The sequence below is a fragment of the Anolis sagrei genome, chromosome 5, assembly GCF_037176765.1.
Source record: "Anolis sagrei isolate rAnoSag1 chromosome 5, rAnoSag1.mat, whole genome shotgun sequence".
Classification (NCBI taxonomy): Eukaryota; Metazoa; Chordata; class Lepidosauria; order Squamata; family Dactyloidae; genus Anolis; species Anolis sagrei.
The window spans coordinates 141,197,182-141,212,777 of NC_090025.1; the positions used below are offsets into that span (position 1 = coordinate 141,197,182).

The 15,596-nt window shown below is 40.2% G+C and overlaps 1 protein-coding gene across 1 annotated transcript; it reads right to left on the minus strand.

The window, feature by feature from the left end:
• Positions 1-953: 953 nt before the first annotated feature.
• On the minus strand, positions 954-13,222 carry KICS2 (KICSTOR subunit 2). The gene is made up of 3 exons (XM_060777532.2): positions 12,927-13,222; positions 5,905-6,193; positions 954-2,261 (listed from the first exon to the last, which is right to left on the minus strand). Exons 1-3 carry the CDS (start codon positions 13,159-13,161, stop codon positions 1,445-1,447), a joined length of 1,341 nt encoding a protein of 446 aa, XP_060633515.1. The 5' UTR covers positions 13,162-13,222; the 3' UTR covers positions 954-1,444.
• Positions 13,223-15,596: the final 2,374 nt, after the last annotated feature.

Here is a 15,596-nt window from a genome sequence, read left to right on the forward strand (position 1 = left end):
TTTTGGCCTTCAACTCCCAGAAATCTTAACAGCTGGTAAGGTGGCTGGGATTTCTGGGAGTTGTAGGCCAAAACACCTGGGGACCCACAGGCTGAGAACCACTGTGCTAGAGGAATACATAAGACCATCTGGTTAGATGGTGTGCTGGTTCCATTAAGTGGAAATATTCTTTGGTTACCAATGAAAAGAGAATAAAATATATATTGGCAATGGCTACTTATGAACAATCATATCTGAGCTTTGTGATCCATAAATGAGTCTTTCAGATACATACAGAACTCTTTTCAAAAAGCAGAAAACCAACCAGGAAATGTATTGTCAAAGGCTTTCATGGCCAGAATCACTGGGCTGTTGTAGGTTTTTTTTCGGGCTATATGGCCATGTTCTAGAGGCATTCTCTCCTGACGTTTCATCTGCATCTATAGCAAGCATACCTCTGAGGATGCTTGCCATAGATGCAGTCGAAACGTCGGGAGAGAATGCCTCTAGAACATGGCCATATAGCCCGAAAAAAAACCTACAACAACCCAACCAGGAAATGTTTCATGTTATATGAAACAAACTATAGCTAAAAGCGTTTTGGAACATGCCAGGCTATTAAACCAATTTTGAAACATGGCTTAATATCATGAGCTTCACCTGAATGGTTGCTATAATTTAATAGCTTTGGATGAAACAAAAAACGGTAACATTATTTAAGATTCAAATTGACTCATTTTGTAACATTATTAAGATTCAAATCCTAATGCCTTTCCTAACACTGATTTCTCACCCTCATTTCAATAACCCACTTCTCCTGTTACTGTCCTGTATCCTGTTCTTCAGTACATAATATACAAGTGTAAGCAGTCCAAAAAACTCTTGTGTTCGGAACTAGGATCTCATCTGGTCATTGAATTCCAGACCACATTTCAATATTATTTTCAGGCTAAGCGTTAACAAACCAATCAAGCCATGGTGCGTTTAATTTATTGCAATTGTTTCCTTCCAACTTTCAATACTTTCCAGTGAATATGAATGACGAATAACAGCAGAAGAAATAGGCCCTGTGGGGAAAAACATCCTCACACCATATTCCTTTCAAGCCAAGTTTTCATTCAGCAGATGCAAGGTGAATGACCAGCAAAAGATAAAGTGCATATATTCAATTCTGGTAAGGACAACTCAGTGTCATAAACTTAAAAAAAAAACAGCAGTTAAACAAAATACCCTCCTGATAATTTCAGTGCACATTTATGTATTTTTCATTTTACCCTCCCATTCAGTTTATATTGGTCAGCCTATTAGCAAAACTCCTTAATATTAAATATTCATATTGTAACATTAAATACTTAATATTAAAATAGCTGCTTTGTTCTTTTTTTTAAGGACAACATACACAAACATATACTTGTGGAAGCTTAGCACTTGTTGTTTCTTTGCAGTCCGAATACATCCAGTGCTCTTATCCTTTGGATCCAGGCTTCAGACTTGCAAAAGCTTTGGAGTTCTTAAGGGAATATGAAATTTCGTTGAGAAAAGAGATAAAATGAGAGTCTCTCTCTGACTTCTTGGATTCCAAAATTACTACAATAGTAAAATGAGGTTCAGGACGAGTCAAGAAATATGTGCTTTGAACTTTGTCATCATAAAAATGGACCACCTTTTCCAAACCATTGAGGTCAGATGCTCTGTCTGTCATGATCATAATGACGTTGGGCCAGTGCATAACAGGCCTGTCATTGGGCAGAGATACCACTGCTGGATACTGATCTACACCTTTAGGGGCCTCCCGGTAGGAGTTGGGATGATGGTAGCCATGTCCCTGGAAACTTTCTGACCCACGGTTATCGAAGATTAAAGAAACATTAACAGCATCATATTTCCTGATGAAGCTGGAGATTTTCCCAAAATAATCAGGGTTAGTTTTGGCAGTCAAAGCTTTCATTTCAGAGGGCGTTGTTTGCCGACTAAGTGCCTCATAAAAGTAAAAACTAAATTTGGCAAGAAGGATATTTTTTACTTTCATAAGCCACAGGAAAAGGTGAGGAGGCTGTACGGCCTTTTGGGATTGTCCACCAAACAAGTGCTTTTTGGTTTCTCGTTGCTTCTCAAAAATCTGTCCCCACGTCTGCAGCTTTGTGTGAGCATTGTGCAAATGAACCAAAGAGGGGAGGAATTTCCACTCGGAGATCTGCGCCTGAGCTTTCAACAGATGAGTAAGCACGTCAGCTTCTAACTGGAAACTGCTTTCAAGGGGACTAAGGATTGGATGATGAAATCTAGACAAGAAAAAAACACAGATGTCAGTGATTAGGAAACTTATTTCTATAATTATTTAGGACAGGAGTGTCAAACCCATTTTCATTGAGGACCACATCAGCTTTATGGTCGCCTTCAAATGCATTGTTTGCAGAGCCAGGCCACTGAATCAATGTTTTACATAGTGGTTGGCACCCTTTAATTTTAATCAATTTGGGTACCTAGATATTATTGAATGACAACTCCCATCATTTTTATTATCCCACATGCTGACCAGAGATATAGGAATTGTGCTGTCAAATGCTTTCATGGCTAGAATCACTGGGTTGCTGTGAATTTTCTGGGCTGTACTGCCATGTTCCAAAAGCATTTTCTCCTGATGTTTCACCCACATCTATGGCAGACATCCTCAGATCTCACAACCTCTGAAGATGCCTGCCATAGATATGGGCATTTGAGAGAATGCTCATGGAACATGGCCATACAGCCCGGAAAATTCACAGCAACCCAATAATGGGAACTGCAACCCAATACCACTTGTGGTTCTGAGGTTGGATTAAAGGACATTTTAATGTCAGACATCATATCCACAAGCCTTTTATCTAAATTCAAACTCCACTATCCTGACTAAACAAAACAAAGTACAGCCCTTCTGTCGTTATTGTAGCATAACTCCAATCAGCTCTAGTCATGATGTCTAATGATGAGGAATACAGGATTTCTTATCTGGAGGGCTACACGAAATGGCATGGTGGGCAGAATTTGGCCTGCAGGACTTGAGTTTGACACATGTGGTCATCAAGATGTAGTTGGACTGGTATTTCCAACATTTAGCTGGCACACCCAATAATGGGAAATGATTACAACTACAGTGCCAACAACAGCTAGAGGGGCGGAAGTTGCCCAGTCTTAAATGCGGATGTTGAATACTATTATGTGCATCCACAGAATGATATCATGTCTGAAATGTTATCAGTCATAATAACCACTTGTAAAAACAGAAAAACTGCATAACACAGCTTTACAGTCAATACCAAAAATATTTTACTATTATTCCTAATATAATTTTAAGATCAATAAAGCCACTTCGTATGTTCTACAAATGCATGCAATCTGATAAATACAGCTCATCTCATCCCAGTCATCAAATAAGTAGCAGCCAAGTACAGGCAGTCCCCAAGTTACGAAGAAGACATGTTCTGTAGGTTTGTTCTTAAATTGAATTTGTTTGTAAGTCGGAACAGGTACATTTTTTAAATGAAACTCTATAGTCAGTTGGCTGTGGAGGAAGAGTGAGAGCTTGCTGACAGATTCCCTTGCATTCTTCCACAGCCAAGGCTCTGGTAAAGAAGGCTGCCCGAAAGCCAAGGCTCCCCTGCAATGGCTGGAGACCAGAGGCAAAGGAGCCTGTTGCCAACTTCAGCCTACTTCACCTCACTTCTTGTTGTCTTACCCCTGTTCTTGACTATGTGTTGTTTGTAAGTCGGATGTCCATAACTTGGGGACTGTCTGTACTAAATACCCTTGATTCTAGGAAACTGTCAAGTCTCACACGTGATCTTTATTTGCCAAAGATCTCTCCTAAGTGACATCTTTCTATTTTTTACCTTTGGCTCTAGGCATATCCATTACCAACCTCAATTTCCACAGTCCACACAATTCAGATTCATCTTCTAGTGATAAACAAATAAAGGAAATGGCAAGGATCATAATGAGTATTATACTTCGCTAAGGAAAAGGAAGGGAAAACCCTCATCCAACACAGTACCTTCAGCTACTGTATCACTAGCTTAGCTTTACCTATAATTTTCAAAATCTTTAGTTTCAAAGTCAATCTGACTACTGCATTAAAAGCCAGTGTGATGCAGTGGTCAGAGTATGGGGTGAGGATTTAGGATAATCCAGGTTCTAATCACTACAGTGTCTTGAAACTCATTAGGGCCCTGCTGCTTTCAGAAGACCTTCTGCATCAGTAGTTCTGAACTTGTGGGTTCCCAGATATTTGGCCTTCAACTCCCAGAAATCCTAACAGCTAGTAAACTGGCTGGAATTTCTGGGAGTTGTAGGCCAAAACACCTGGAGACCCACAGATGCTATTATGGCGCTTGAAATTTCTCCTTCCCTCCCTTCTAAAGCAATTGACATCATCACAAAGCTGGTTTAGGACGGTTTCCCAGTCTTTCAAAACAAATAAAGAGGACTCAGGGGTGTGTAGGGCTATTGCTCTTTACCAATTTAGCTGATAGAAGCAATCCCTTCAAGCAATTGCCTACCACAAGATTTATGTCAAAAGAGGTATAAACATAACACCAAATTTCTTGTTCACAGTTCCAAATAATGATAAATAACTTGAAGTATGATTATGTATTAGTCAAAAGAACATGAGCAAAATATCCCTGTTCAACATGGCACAGTTGGGGCTGAACAGAGTAAAGCCATAGGAGACAGTGCCAGCATGGATAAGGTTGTTCCCCACTACTTAATTTTTAAAAAAAAAGATAAAACAAAGAAACATAAAAATACATGTACTGAAAACACAAAACAAATATTAAAATGCCAATGATAATTAATTGTAAATTTAAAATTCATAGTTTAAAATTGACTGGGTAGAGATACAATTTACAAAATCAAATAAAGACCTTACAGTCATTCCAATGTGGCCAATGAAAAAGCCCTCTCTGGGACGGTTGCCAGTCAGGTTCTGGTTGGTTGGAGTAAGCATCTGCCAGAGGACCCAAGTGTCCTAAAGGGCGGATTTGTTGGGGGAAAGCAAGCCTGTAGGTAACCTGGACCCAAACGATTTAGTGCTTTAAAGCCCAAATCCAACACTTTGTAATTTGCCCAGAAATTAATTGGCAACCAGTGGAGTGAGTTTAATATGGGGGTAATATGCTTACTCCTAAATGTTTCTGCTACAAGTCTGGCTGCCATAGTTTGAACTAAGTGTCGTTTAAGAACTACAGAGGCAGCCTAATGTAAAGCATATTGCAGAAATCCAACCCGTACCAGTCTTGCACTACCATCTTCAGGTCCTCCAACTCTAGGAAGGGGTGCAACAGGCGTATCAACCGAAGCTGGTAATAAGCACTTCTGACCATAACATTTACCTGGGCTGATATTTGGAGAGTCAGATCCAGGAGCACTCCCAAGCGGAGCACACAATCTTTCATGGGGAGTGTAACCCCATCCAGAACTGCTTGACACACCTCCACCTCCAGATTAGGACTCTTGATGGCAAGCACTTCTGACTTGTCTGGATTCAGTTGCAATTTGTTATTCCTCATCCAGCCCATTACCTTCTCCAGGCATTCATTCAGAGGAGACATCCTATCCTTAGCTAAGGCTTTTTTTGAAGGTATGGAGAAATATATCGATGTAGTCACACATTACAAAAAAATCTGGAACTATTCAAATTAAGAACTTCCTAGAACAGTGGTTCTCAACCTATGGGTCCCCAGATGTTTTGGCCTTCAACGTCCAGAAATCCCAACAGCTGATAAGCTGGCTGGGATTTCTGGGAGTTGTAGGATAAAACACCTGGGGACCCCCAGGGTGAGAACCACTGCCCTAGAATCAGGATTACATTATTATTTAGCAAAGATCCCATTCAGGATTGTACTTCTCCAGAATTCAAAAGACAGAAAAATACACATACAAACTGACCTTGAGCTATACTTTCTAAGGATGGATTCCAAGATGCCTACTAGTTCTTCAGAGTTGATAAATTTCTGTGAACTCAGGCTGTACATTTTTTCATAGAAGTCAGCAATTTCCATTCGAGCCTGAACAAAAAAACAGAGCTGTTCAGACAGGTGAGAAAGCAGTTCTTCTAAGTGGGGAGCTGTTCCTCCCAATGCATTCCGACCTGTTGTCACCACTTTCTTCAGTTCATTATGTAGAGATGTGTATATGGTCCGTATGGAGTCCTTTCGGCTGAAGAACGATTGCCCACCTGTAATTTTTTTTAAGATAAAGTACGTATTTGTCAAAAACTCATGAATGGAAAAATGTCACGAGCAACACAACAACTCACATTCCTTCATTAGTAATTACATATTCAGAAAAAATGCTTAAGAATAGATTCTATAACAGCTTTTACATTTTAATGAACTAATTTATTTTTGTACTAAATTAATTTTTCATCAAGAACTCTCTTCCACTTCACCCCATCTCACACTGCATTTTCAGAGTGGTCTCACTATTAAACCCAGCTTTTGCAGTCAGAATATCTGTAACCCAGAAGCAACCTCATCCCTAGGAGTTTGAAAAAAAGATGCCACTATGAAATGTTAATAACTCGTGTTGCTATTAATAACACGAGACTTTTAAATGTGCTTTTTCACCAAGCAAAACATGGAATGCTTTAACTTTCTAAAGGAGCACTGAAACGTGAGCATGCATATGCCAACATCTTGGCTGCAAATCAAAATCCAAAGAGAATAGCCATATACTTTCGAAGACTTGTTCATTAGTGCATCAAAGCACACAAACAAGTACATTTTAAATTATTTAAAATGAGGAAAGAAGCACATATTTCTCCCAGTAAGGCCCATCATATCTCAAGGAATTGACAAGGACCATTAAGGGAATGCAGTAAGATTAAGTAATCATAAATGGAGAGCAGGATGCATTTCTCACTTCATAAGCGTTCCTATTTTGAAACGACTGCACTTATAGAAGAAATCACAAGTCTAGAACAAAATTAATTACTTCCTTGTTTTTCTACCTTGCTTTAAAAAAATTAATAAAATGTCATTTTTTTTCTTGCATTTTCTTAGAAATATTCCTTTTGATTTCCCTCCAGTATCTGGTTGTCCTTTTACTGTCTCTTCATTTCTCGATTACTGTCTCACTCCCCCTTTTAAAAACTGTGAGCCTCCGATCAGGCAGAAACTTAACTTTTTTCTATTTTTGTATAGCATTCAAGGGCAGCAGTGGACTAAGTATGACCCTGACAAAAAGGAAAGGGTGAAATGCTTCATCTCTAGAACGATCTACCTTCTATACAAATCTAAAGATTTCACCATTGACTATAAAAAAAAACTTTTTAAAATCTAGCACAAAACTTCTGGGTTAGTTTAATTGGGGGGGGGGGGGAAGCGGATTTTGATTTTTGTGAACAGGTCTTAGGGTCAAAAAACAGCCCCAAGTACCTACTCCACAATTTATATGTATTAAATGACCATAAAATGATCAAATTGCCATCTTGCAACCACATTCTCTAAGTAGGAGCACTGCAAGAACCAGAAAACATAATAGTACTAAGGGTATAAACACATTCTCCAGTCTTTGGAACCCACTCTTCATAGAACTCAATTTAATACATTCTTACAGATTTGCCTTTAAAAAAAACAATTTAATCCACTGAAAGTTGGTCAGCATCCTACACCAGGGCTTCTTAAACTTTTTCCACTTGCGATCCCTTATACCTGATAATTTTTATGTGACCCCGGGTATGCAGGTATATAAAATAGGTATGCAAATCAAACATTTAATGATAATAAAATTGCATTTGAAGGCTTTCTAAACAGGCCGGTTATGGAATACAGCTGAAGCATTTTCTGCAGAGTATCCTGTAAACACTGCATGTTGTTGCTAACAGCTTTGTGTAAAAGGGTGGCATTAAAAACCATTTACTATTGCCAACATTGAGCTAAGGGGATCCCATTTGGGGTTGGGATCCATAGTTTAAGAAGAAGTGTCCTGGACTACTTGAAATTCATCATATGCATTACAACAGGCATTATTCAGTATCTTCTCACTTCCAAACCTTTCTCAGGCCTGAGATTACCATTCAAGCAAGCAAAGTGGCTGCTCACCTGTTCATTTCTCCTAAAACACTCTTCATTCCTCATTTACAAATATAGGATACTGTCATGCCAAATCGAATGTCACTGTCAAAACTAATTTTGAAATGAACACTTAATATATTGTATCAAATAAGGAGTAACTACTCTTCCAGGATTTGATTTCACAGGGAAGAGACAGGAAGTAGAATATCAGCAAGAATGATGAAAGAACACAATGCTAGAGATCAATCACCGGAAGGTGGAAGCCTTTTTTTCTATGCAACGTGTCCTTCTGGTCAGCAAATAAACCTTTGAGCAGCCCCAGTCTTTTGAAAGAATAACACAACAGATACCTATTAAGAATAGATGTTGCTTAAAAAGATATCTGCTTGCTGCATCTCAAGAAATTTTGAGGCACACCCTCCAAACATATGATCCCAAGCACATGTGTTTGCCTTCTGAGGCTGTTCAGGAAGATATGATGGAAAAGGCATCCTGCACATGCTTAGAGGCCCAATGTTTCTCCTGTTATAAGATGGATCCCAAAACTATCCAGGGTATTGCCCTGAACCCTTGAAGTACTGGCTCTTTGCAGACCTAACACTGGGGGTTTGAGAGTTTTACTACATATAAGGTATCCCCAAAATGGATACTGACTGTCCCTGAGTTACAAACATCTGACTTACATTCAACTCCTGGTTAAGAAGGGGAGAGAGATAACAGAAAGTGAGAGAAATTTACCCCTAGGAAGGGAAATTCACTTCCGAAAGAGTTATAATGGGGAAAAGGTGCCCCAACTGGGGTATCACCAATCCTTGTTTCTACGACAAGCCATTTTTTTTCAAAATTAAATTATTACAGGGACAGAAAGTAAGGTGAAAGCTTCTGAACAGGGGCATAGACAGCAAAACACTGTAGGGGTTAACCCTTCTTTATGCTATCCAAAGCTTAGATAGATAGATCGATAGATTTGGCTTGAGTTACATTTAAAAATGTACCTGTTCCAACTTAAGGGAAAAAAAACTTTTTTCCTTTTGTTAGTTAGAAGGGGTTTCCTTTCTTTTTCCTACTTTCCATGGATATCAATTGTTCACCCACTTTCCATGTTTTTTCTCTTTTTGTGTATCTAAATTTTTTTCTTTCTCTTTCTTTCTCTTATACCCATATTATTCTATTCTATTTTTGATGTATATACAATAAAAATTGAAATAGGAAAAAAACCCTACAGAATCTTGTTCATAACTTGTACATATTTAATGTATAATTCTGGAATTTTCTGATTTTTTTATTTTTAAAAACTTATATATTTGTAACAGGACTAAAGTGTATAATGGAATAGAAATATTGCAACATTACAAGATAAACTTTAAGTGGAATCCCTGACAATAAAGTGTCATTTAAAACCCGTGATTCTGATTAAATCAGTATTCATTCTTCAACGGAGATATACAACTTGAAAACCCCTTTATTTGCAATTCTGAAATATTCCAAAATCCTGTAGACAATTTAGTCTACATGAGTGGCCGAGATATGGGAGACCTCTACTTTCTGAGGGTTCAATGTACACAAACTTTGTCACAAAACTATTTTACATCACAGGATTGTTATTGATAGTTGAATCATTATCCTTGTGTTTACAACAAAAAGAATAAAAAACAACAAAAGCACTCCTGACAGATAGCCATCCATCCTATTTAGACTGGGATCTTCAAGATATCATGTTGTAGGTTTTTAATTGTATAGTTTTTTTTTAAATGTTGTGAGCTGCTTTCGAGTCTCATTTAACAGAGGTATAAACAGTAATAATAATACAGTAGATCCTCAATTAATTATCAAGCAACTGGCAAAAAAATCAATCAACCAAAGAAATAATACTTGAAATAAGCTGTTTTTATAACACTGTAAAAACAGCAAAACTTTAGTTAGTTCTGTCTTTGCCTGATTCTGCTTTGAATTTCTCTACTTCAATATTACTATCAAGTCAATATAGAGTTTATGGTCTGGTATAGTATGGGATATTTCCACACTATACTCCTGTCTGGATTACTGTTAACACTTTCTACCTCTGAAAAGTGCTCGGAAACTTCCACTGATCCAAAGAGCTGCAGCCAGGTTGCTCATTAGGGCTGACTACAGGGAGCACACAATCCCCATATTGCAGCAGCCCCACTCACTGCCAGTATGTTACCAGGCACAATTCAAAGTGCTGGTTATGAACTTTAAAGCCCTAGACACTATAGGTCCACGTTATTTAGCCACCCAAATCCCCTTGTACGAACCTACATGGGCCCTAAGATCTTCAGGAAAGGTCCTTCTCAGTCCCACATCCATCACAAACTCAATTGGTGGGATATAAGTGAGATAGGGCCTTCCTTCTCGGTAGCTGCATGCAACTCTGAAGCTCCCTTCTTCCTAGAGAAGCCAGAATGGCCCCCTTCCTGCTGTCCTTATGGCTGCAGGCTTTGTGTATGTGTGTCAGGAGCAACTTGAGAAACTGCAAGTAGCTTCTGGTGTGAGAGAATAGGCTGTCTGCAAAGACGTTGCCCAGGGAATGCCCAGATGTCTTACCATCCTGTGGGAGGCTACTCTCATGTCCCCACATGAGAAGCTGGAGCTGACAGACAGGAGCTCACCCCACTTCCTGATTCAAACTGCAGACCTTTTGGTCAGCAGTTCAGCTGGCACAAGGGTTAAAGCCATTGCACCACCAGGGGGCTTCGGTGAAGGCTTCAACCTTTTAATTAAGACAGGGTTTTAAATAAGGTTTTTAAGATCATCAGGAGCTGCTGTGATTTTATATGGTTTTAATGATAATACTGGGTTGTTGTAGGTTTTTTGGGCTGTATAGCTATGTTCTGGAAGCATTTCTCTGCATGTTTCACCTGTGAAATCCTCACAACCCCTGAGGATGCCTGCCATAGATGCAGGCAAAACATTGGGAAAAATACTTCCAGAAAATGGCCATACAGCCCAAAAAACCTACAACAACCCAGTGATCACGGTCATGAAAGCCTTTGACAATACTATGATTCATACTGTTTCAATACTTGTATATTTTAAGTTATATTACAATGCTTTTAGTTGTGCGCTGCTTTGATTCTCCATATGAAGAGAAAAAGTGGGATATAAATAAACACAATAATAATGATTTAATCCCATAGTAAAGGTAAAGGTTGTCCCCTGACATTAAGTCCAGTCATGTCTGACTCTGGGTTTTGGTGCTCATCTCCAAGGTCATGTGGACGGCATGACTGCATGGAGCGCCATTACCTTCCCGCCGGAGCAGTTACCTATTGATCTACTCACATTTGCATGTTTTTGTACTGCTAGGTTGGCAGAAGCTAGGGCTGACAGCGGAAGCTCACGCCACTCCCCGGAATCGAACCTGCCACCTTTCGGTCAACAAGCTCAGCAGCTCAGCCCTTTAACCCACTGCGCCATTCATAATAATACTGAATAAGTTGGGCTAATTTTAAAGAGCAACTCTCAAACAACAGAAGCTACATTGATTCAATATCCATGGGTGCTGGTTAACTGAGAGACTAGGATAATAATAATATCATGTATAGGTATTCCCAAACTGTTTTGATTCTTCATATGGAGAGAAAAAGTGGGATATAAATAAACACAATAATAATAATGAATGATTTAGGCCCATAACAATAACAATATTGAATGAGTTGGGCTAATTTTAAAGAGTAATTCTCAAGCAACCAGAAGCTACATTGATTCAATATCCATGGGTGCTGGTTAACTGAGAGACTAGGGTAATAATAATAATATCATGTATAGGTATTCCAAAACTGCTTTGATTCTCCATATAGGGAGAAAAAGTGGGATATAAATATATACAATAATAATAATAATAATAATAATAATAAATGATTTAGGCCAGGGGTCCTCAAACTAAGGCCCGGGAGCCGAATATGGCCCTCGCTCAGGGTCAACCTAAGTCTGAAACGACTTGAAAGCACACAACAAGAACAAAAGCAAGAACAACAACAACAATGCTATTTCATCAGCCAAAAGCAGGTCCACACTTCCCATTGAAATACTAATAACTTTATATTTGTTATTCTATTGTATTTTTAAGTGTTTTGCACTACAAATAAGACATGTGCATTGTGCACAGAAATTCATTCATTATTTTCAAATTATAATGCGGCCCTCCAACAGTTTGAGGGACTTTGACCTGGCCCTCTGTTTAAAATGTTTGTGGACCCCTGATTTAGGCCCATAATAATAATAATAATATTGAATGAGTTGGGCTAATTATAAAGAGCAACTCTCAAGCAACCAGAAGCTACATTGATTCAATATCCATGAGTGCTGGTTAACTGAGAGACTAGGGTAATAATAATAATATCATGTATAGGTATTCCCGAACTACTTGGATTCTCCATATGGAGAGAAAAGGTTCCATATAAACAAACATAATGATGATGAATGGTGAATGAGTTATATCCATTTCAAGAGTAACTCTCAAGCAACAAGAAGCTACATGGATTCAACATCCATGGATGCTGGTTAACTGAGATACTAGGGTAATAATAATAATATCATGTATAGGTATTCCCAAACTTGGAAGACTTTTGCATTTGGAAAAGGGAGACTCAAGGTGTGCTTCCTCAGCTGTCAAATGCTGACTGTTGGTAGTTAATTCTGTTGACGTATATTTTGGGGGAACGGGTCACGTGGTACAGTAGGCTTGGGCAAACTTAGGCCTTCCCTCCAGGTGTTTTGGACTTCAACTCCCACCATTCCTAACGCTTAAGCGGCTGAGGGGGAATAGGAAGGGGCCTGAGGCTGTTAGGAATGGTGGGAGTTGAAGTCCAAAACCCCTGGAAGGCCGAAGTTGGTCCAGCCTTGTGCCAAAGGGGCGCCGTTGCTGTATACCTAGCTTCTGCCCGAGGAAGGTCATGCTGTGGTAGGCCTTCTCGGCGGCGGCCAGGTGGGCCAAGGCGGCCAGGAGGGAGAGCCAACTGCTGCCGGCGCTCTTGCTGGCCTCCCGCTCCTTCTCCACATTGTCCTTGGCCTTGTCGTAGGAGAAGATGCCCAGGTGCGAGAAGAACGTCTCCAGCACGGCCTGCTCCACCGGCACCGGCGCCCCCAGCGGGAACGGCTCCCCCATCCGCCCCTCCGCTCCCACCACTACCACCACGCCTCCCTCAGGGCAGGAAGGCCGGGGACGATGCGCGCGCACACACGCCCAGCCACGTGACCCGCCGAGCAGCGCCGCGGCTGTAAACACTCCGGCAGCCCCGCCCATTTTCAGGAGGCACACGGTGGGCGGGGCTCCCTTTACCGCCTGACTTAGAAGTGAAAAAAGGGGCGGGGCCTAAACTTCTGCCTCGACCTTGTGATAGGCCAGCGTACTTCCTGGATCAGCCCCCACTGCTTAAGTATTGGGAACTACAGTCCCAGGATTCAGTAAGAACTGTTCGAAGTGAAGTCGAACTCCATTGATTCTATAAGAAGCATGGGCCAACTTGGGCCTTCCAGGTGTTTTGGACTTCAACTCCCACCATTCCTAACAGCCTCAGGTACTTTCCTGAGGGGGGAAAAGAAAGGGCCTGAGGCTGTTAGGAATGGTGGGAGTTGAAGTCCAAAACACCTGGAAGGCCCAAGTTGGCCCATGCCTGCTTTCTAGAGTGGACAATGTTCCGATTCTTTCCCTTGAAAGCAACTCCATTGACTGATATAGGATGAAAAAGAGGTGGATCCCTGCCACAGCAAAGCTTGTCATAAGGACAGTTAACTCAAAGGTAAAGCCTTCTATGCTGCGCTGCTCCTATGTACAAACACTGAAATTCTGGCACCTGTTGCTTGTGGCTACCATCCATAAATGGGTCTTTTAAAGCAGGTTCTTGCTTTAACTGTAACTAGTCATTTGTAACTATTCTATCCGCATAGTTAAAGTAATGGTATTCCCCATAGTAACCATCGGATGTGAGAGCTGGACCATAGGGAAGGCTGAGCGAAGGAAGATAAAATGCTTTTGAACTATGGTGTTGGAGGAAAGTTGTGAGTGCCTTGGACTGCGAGATCCAACCAGTCCATACTTCAGGAAATAAAGCCGGCCTGCTCATTGGAGGGAACATTAGTGGCAATTTTGGCCACATAATGAGAAGACAAGAAAGCTTGGAGAAGACAATTATGCTGAAGAAAATGGAAGTAAAAAAGGAAGATGGGCAAGATGGATGGTATCCTTGAAGTGACTGGCTTGACCTTGAAGGAGCTGGGGGTGGCCACAGCTGACACAGAGCTCTGGTGTGGGCTGGTCTGTGAGGTCACGAAGTGTTGGAAGTGACGGAACAAATAAACAACACAGGATGAAATGAAGGTGGATCACTACCTAAGCAAAGCTTGAAATGAGTTTAACTCAAAGGCAGCTCCTTCTATGCTGTGCTGCTGCTATGTACTCTCTCTCAAATTCTGGCACCCGATGCTTGTGGCTACCATCCATAATTGGGTCCTTTACAGATGGTTCTTGCTTTAGCTGCAACTATTCATTTGGAAAATGTATACACTCTCCAAAGTCATATTCAACTTACAAATCACTCTTTGTGATATGCGATGTGCTTAATAATGTTTAATTTTTATCAGGGGAGGGTCATTTTTGATGTTTTATATTTTATCGATGGCACTGAATTGTGGCCAACACTGTGAACCACTCCGAGTCCCCTTTGGGGTTGAGAAGGGCGGTATACAAATACCATAAATAAATTCACTCCTGAAACATGAGGAAAAAGGTGTCTCCACTGGTGCATCACCAATCCTTGTTTCCACAAGCTACAATTTTAAAAATCCAATCACAGGGACAGAAAGTGAGATGAAACATTACAAGTGTTAACCCTTCCATTATCCAAAGCACTCTCTCTCTCTCTATATATATATGGCTGGAGTTGTAATTATAAATGTACTTGTTCCAACCTACGTACAAATTCAACTTAAAAACAAATCTACAGAACCTATCTTTTTCGTAACTTGTGGACTGCCTGTACCTGAAATCAAAGTCCATGATAAACATGACTAGAACTTGCAACTGGTTTCCACACATTTCAGCCCTGTGCACAAGACATTACAATAGGACCACTGAGGACACCCTGCCAGTGCCACTGTAGAACAGGTAATGGGACTATTTTTTGTGACCTTTTACACGGTGATGGGATTACAACTCCCATCATACATCACGCTGATTATTATATCTGCTTGTGTGGATGAGAAAGCTAATCTCAGTATCTAGAAAAAAACCTGTTCATTTCTAGGACAGCAACAGAGGCTATACAGATTTGGGATATCATGAATGGACAGGATAGATGGAAGATATGCATTAACTAGATACTCATACTTTATTTTTATTCCTTGGGTCTTATCTACCTCAAATGATAAGTAATTGGTTGCCTTTAAATACTATGTATTTTTACTTGAAAGTCGAGAAGGGGCATTTGTTGCTCCACATGGATTTCTTAGGCTATCTAGGTATGGTCTATAAATACAACTCACATATACTTGTCGTTTTAGCAATAATAATTCCTCTCTATCCCAAAATAACCTTAAATGGCA

Coding starts and splice junctions, on each gene's coding strand:
- KICS2 (XM_060777532.2), bottom strand. CDS start 13,161: ATGGGGGAGCCGTTCCCGCTGGGGGCGCCGGTGCCGGTGGAGCAGGCC. Junction 6,194..12,926: donor CTTCCTCGGGCAGAAGCTAG/GTATACAGCAAC, acceptor AAAAAATTACAG/GTGGGCAATCGTTCTTCAGC. Junction 2,262..5,904: donor CTTAGAAAGTATAGCTCAAG/GTCAGTTTGTAT, acceptor TTTCTTGTCTAG/ATTTCATCATCCAATCCTTA.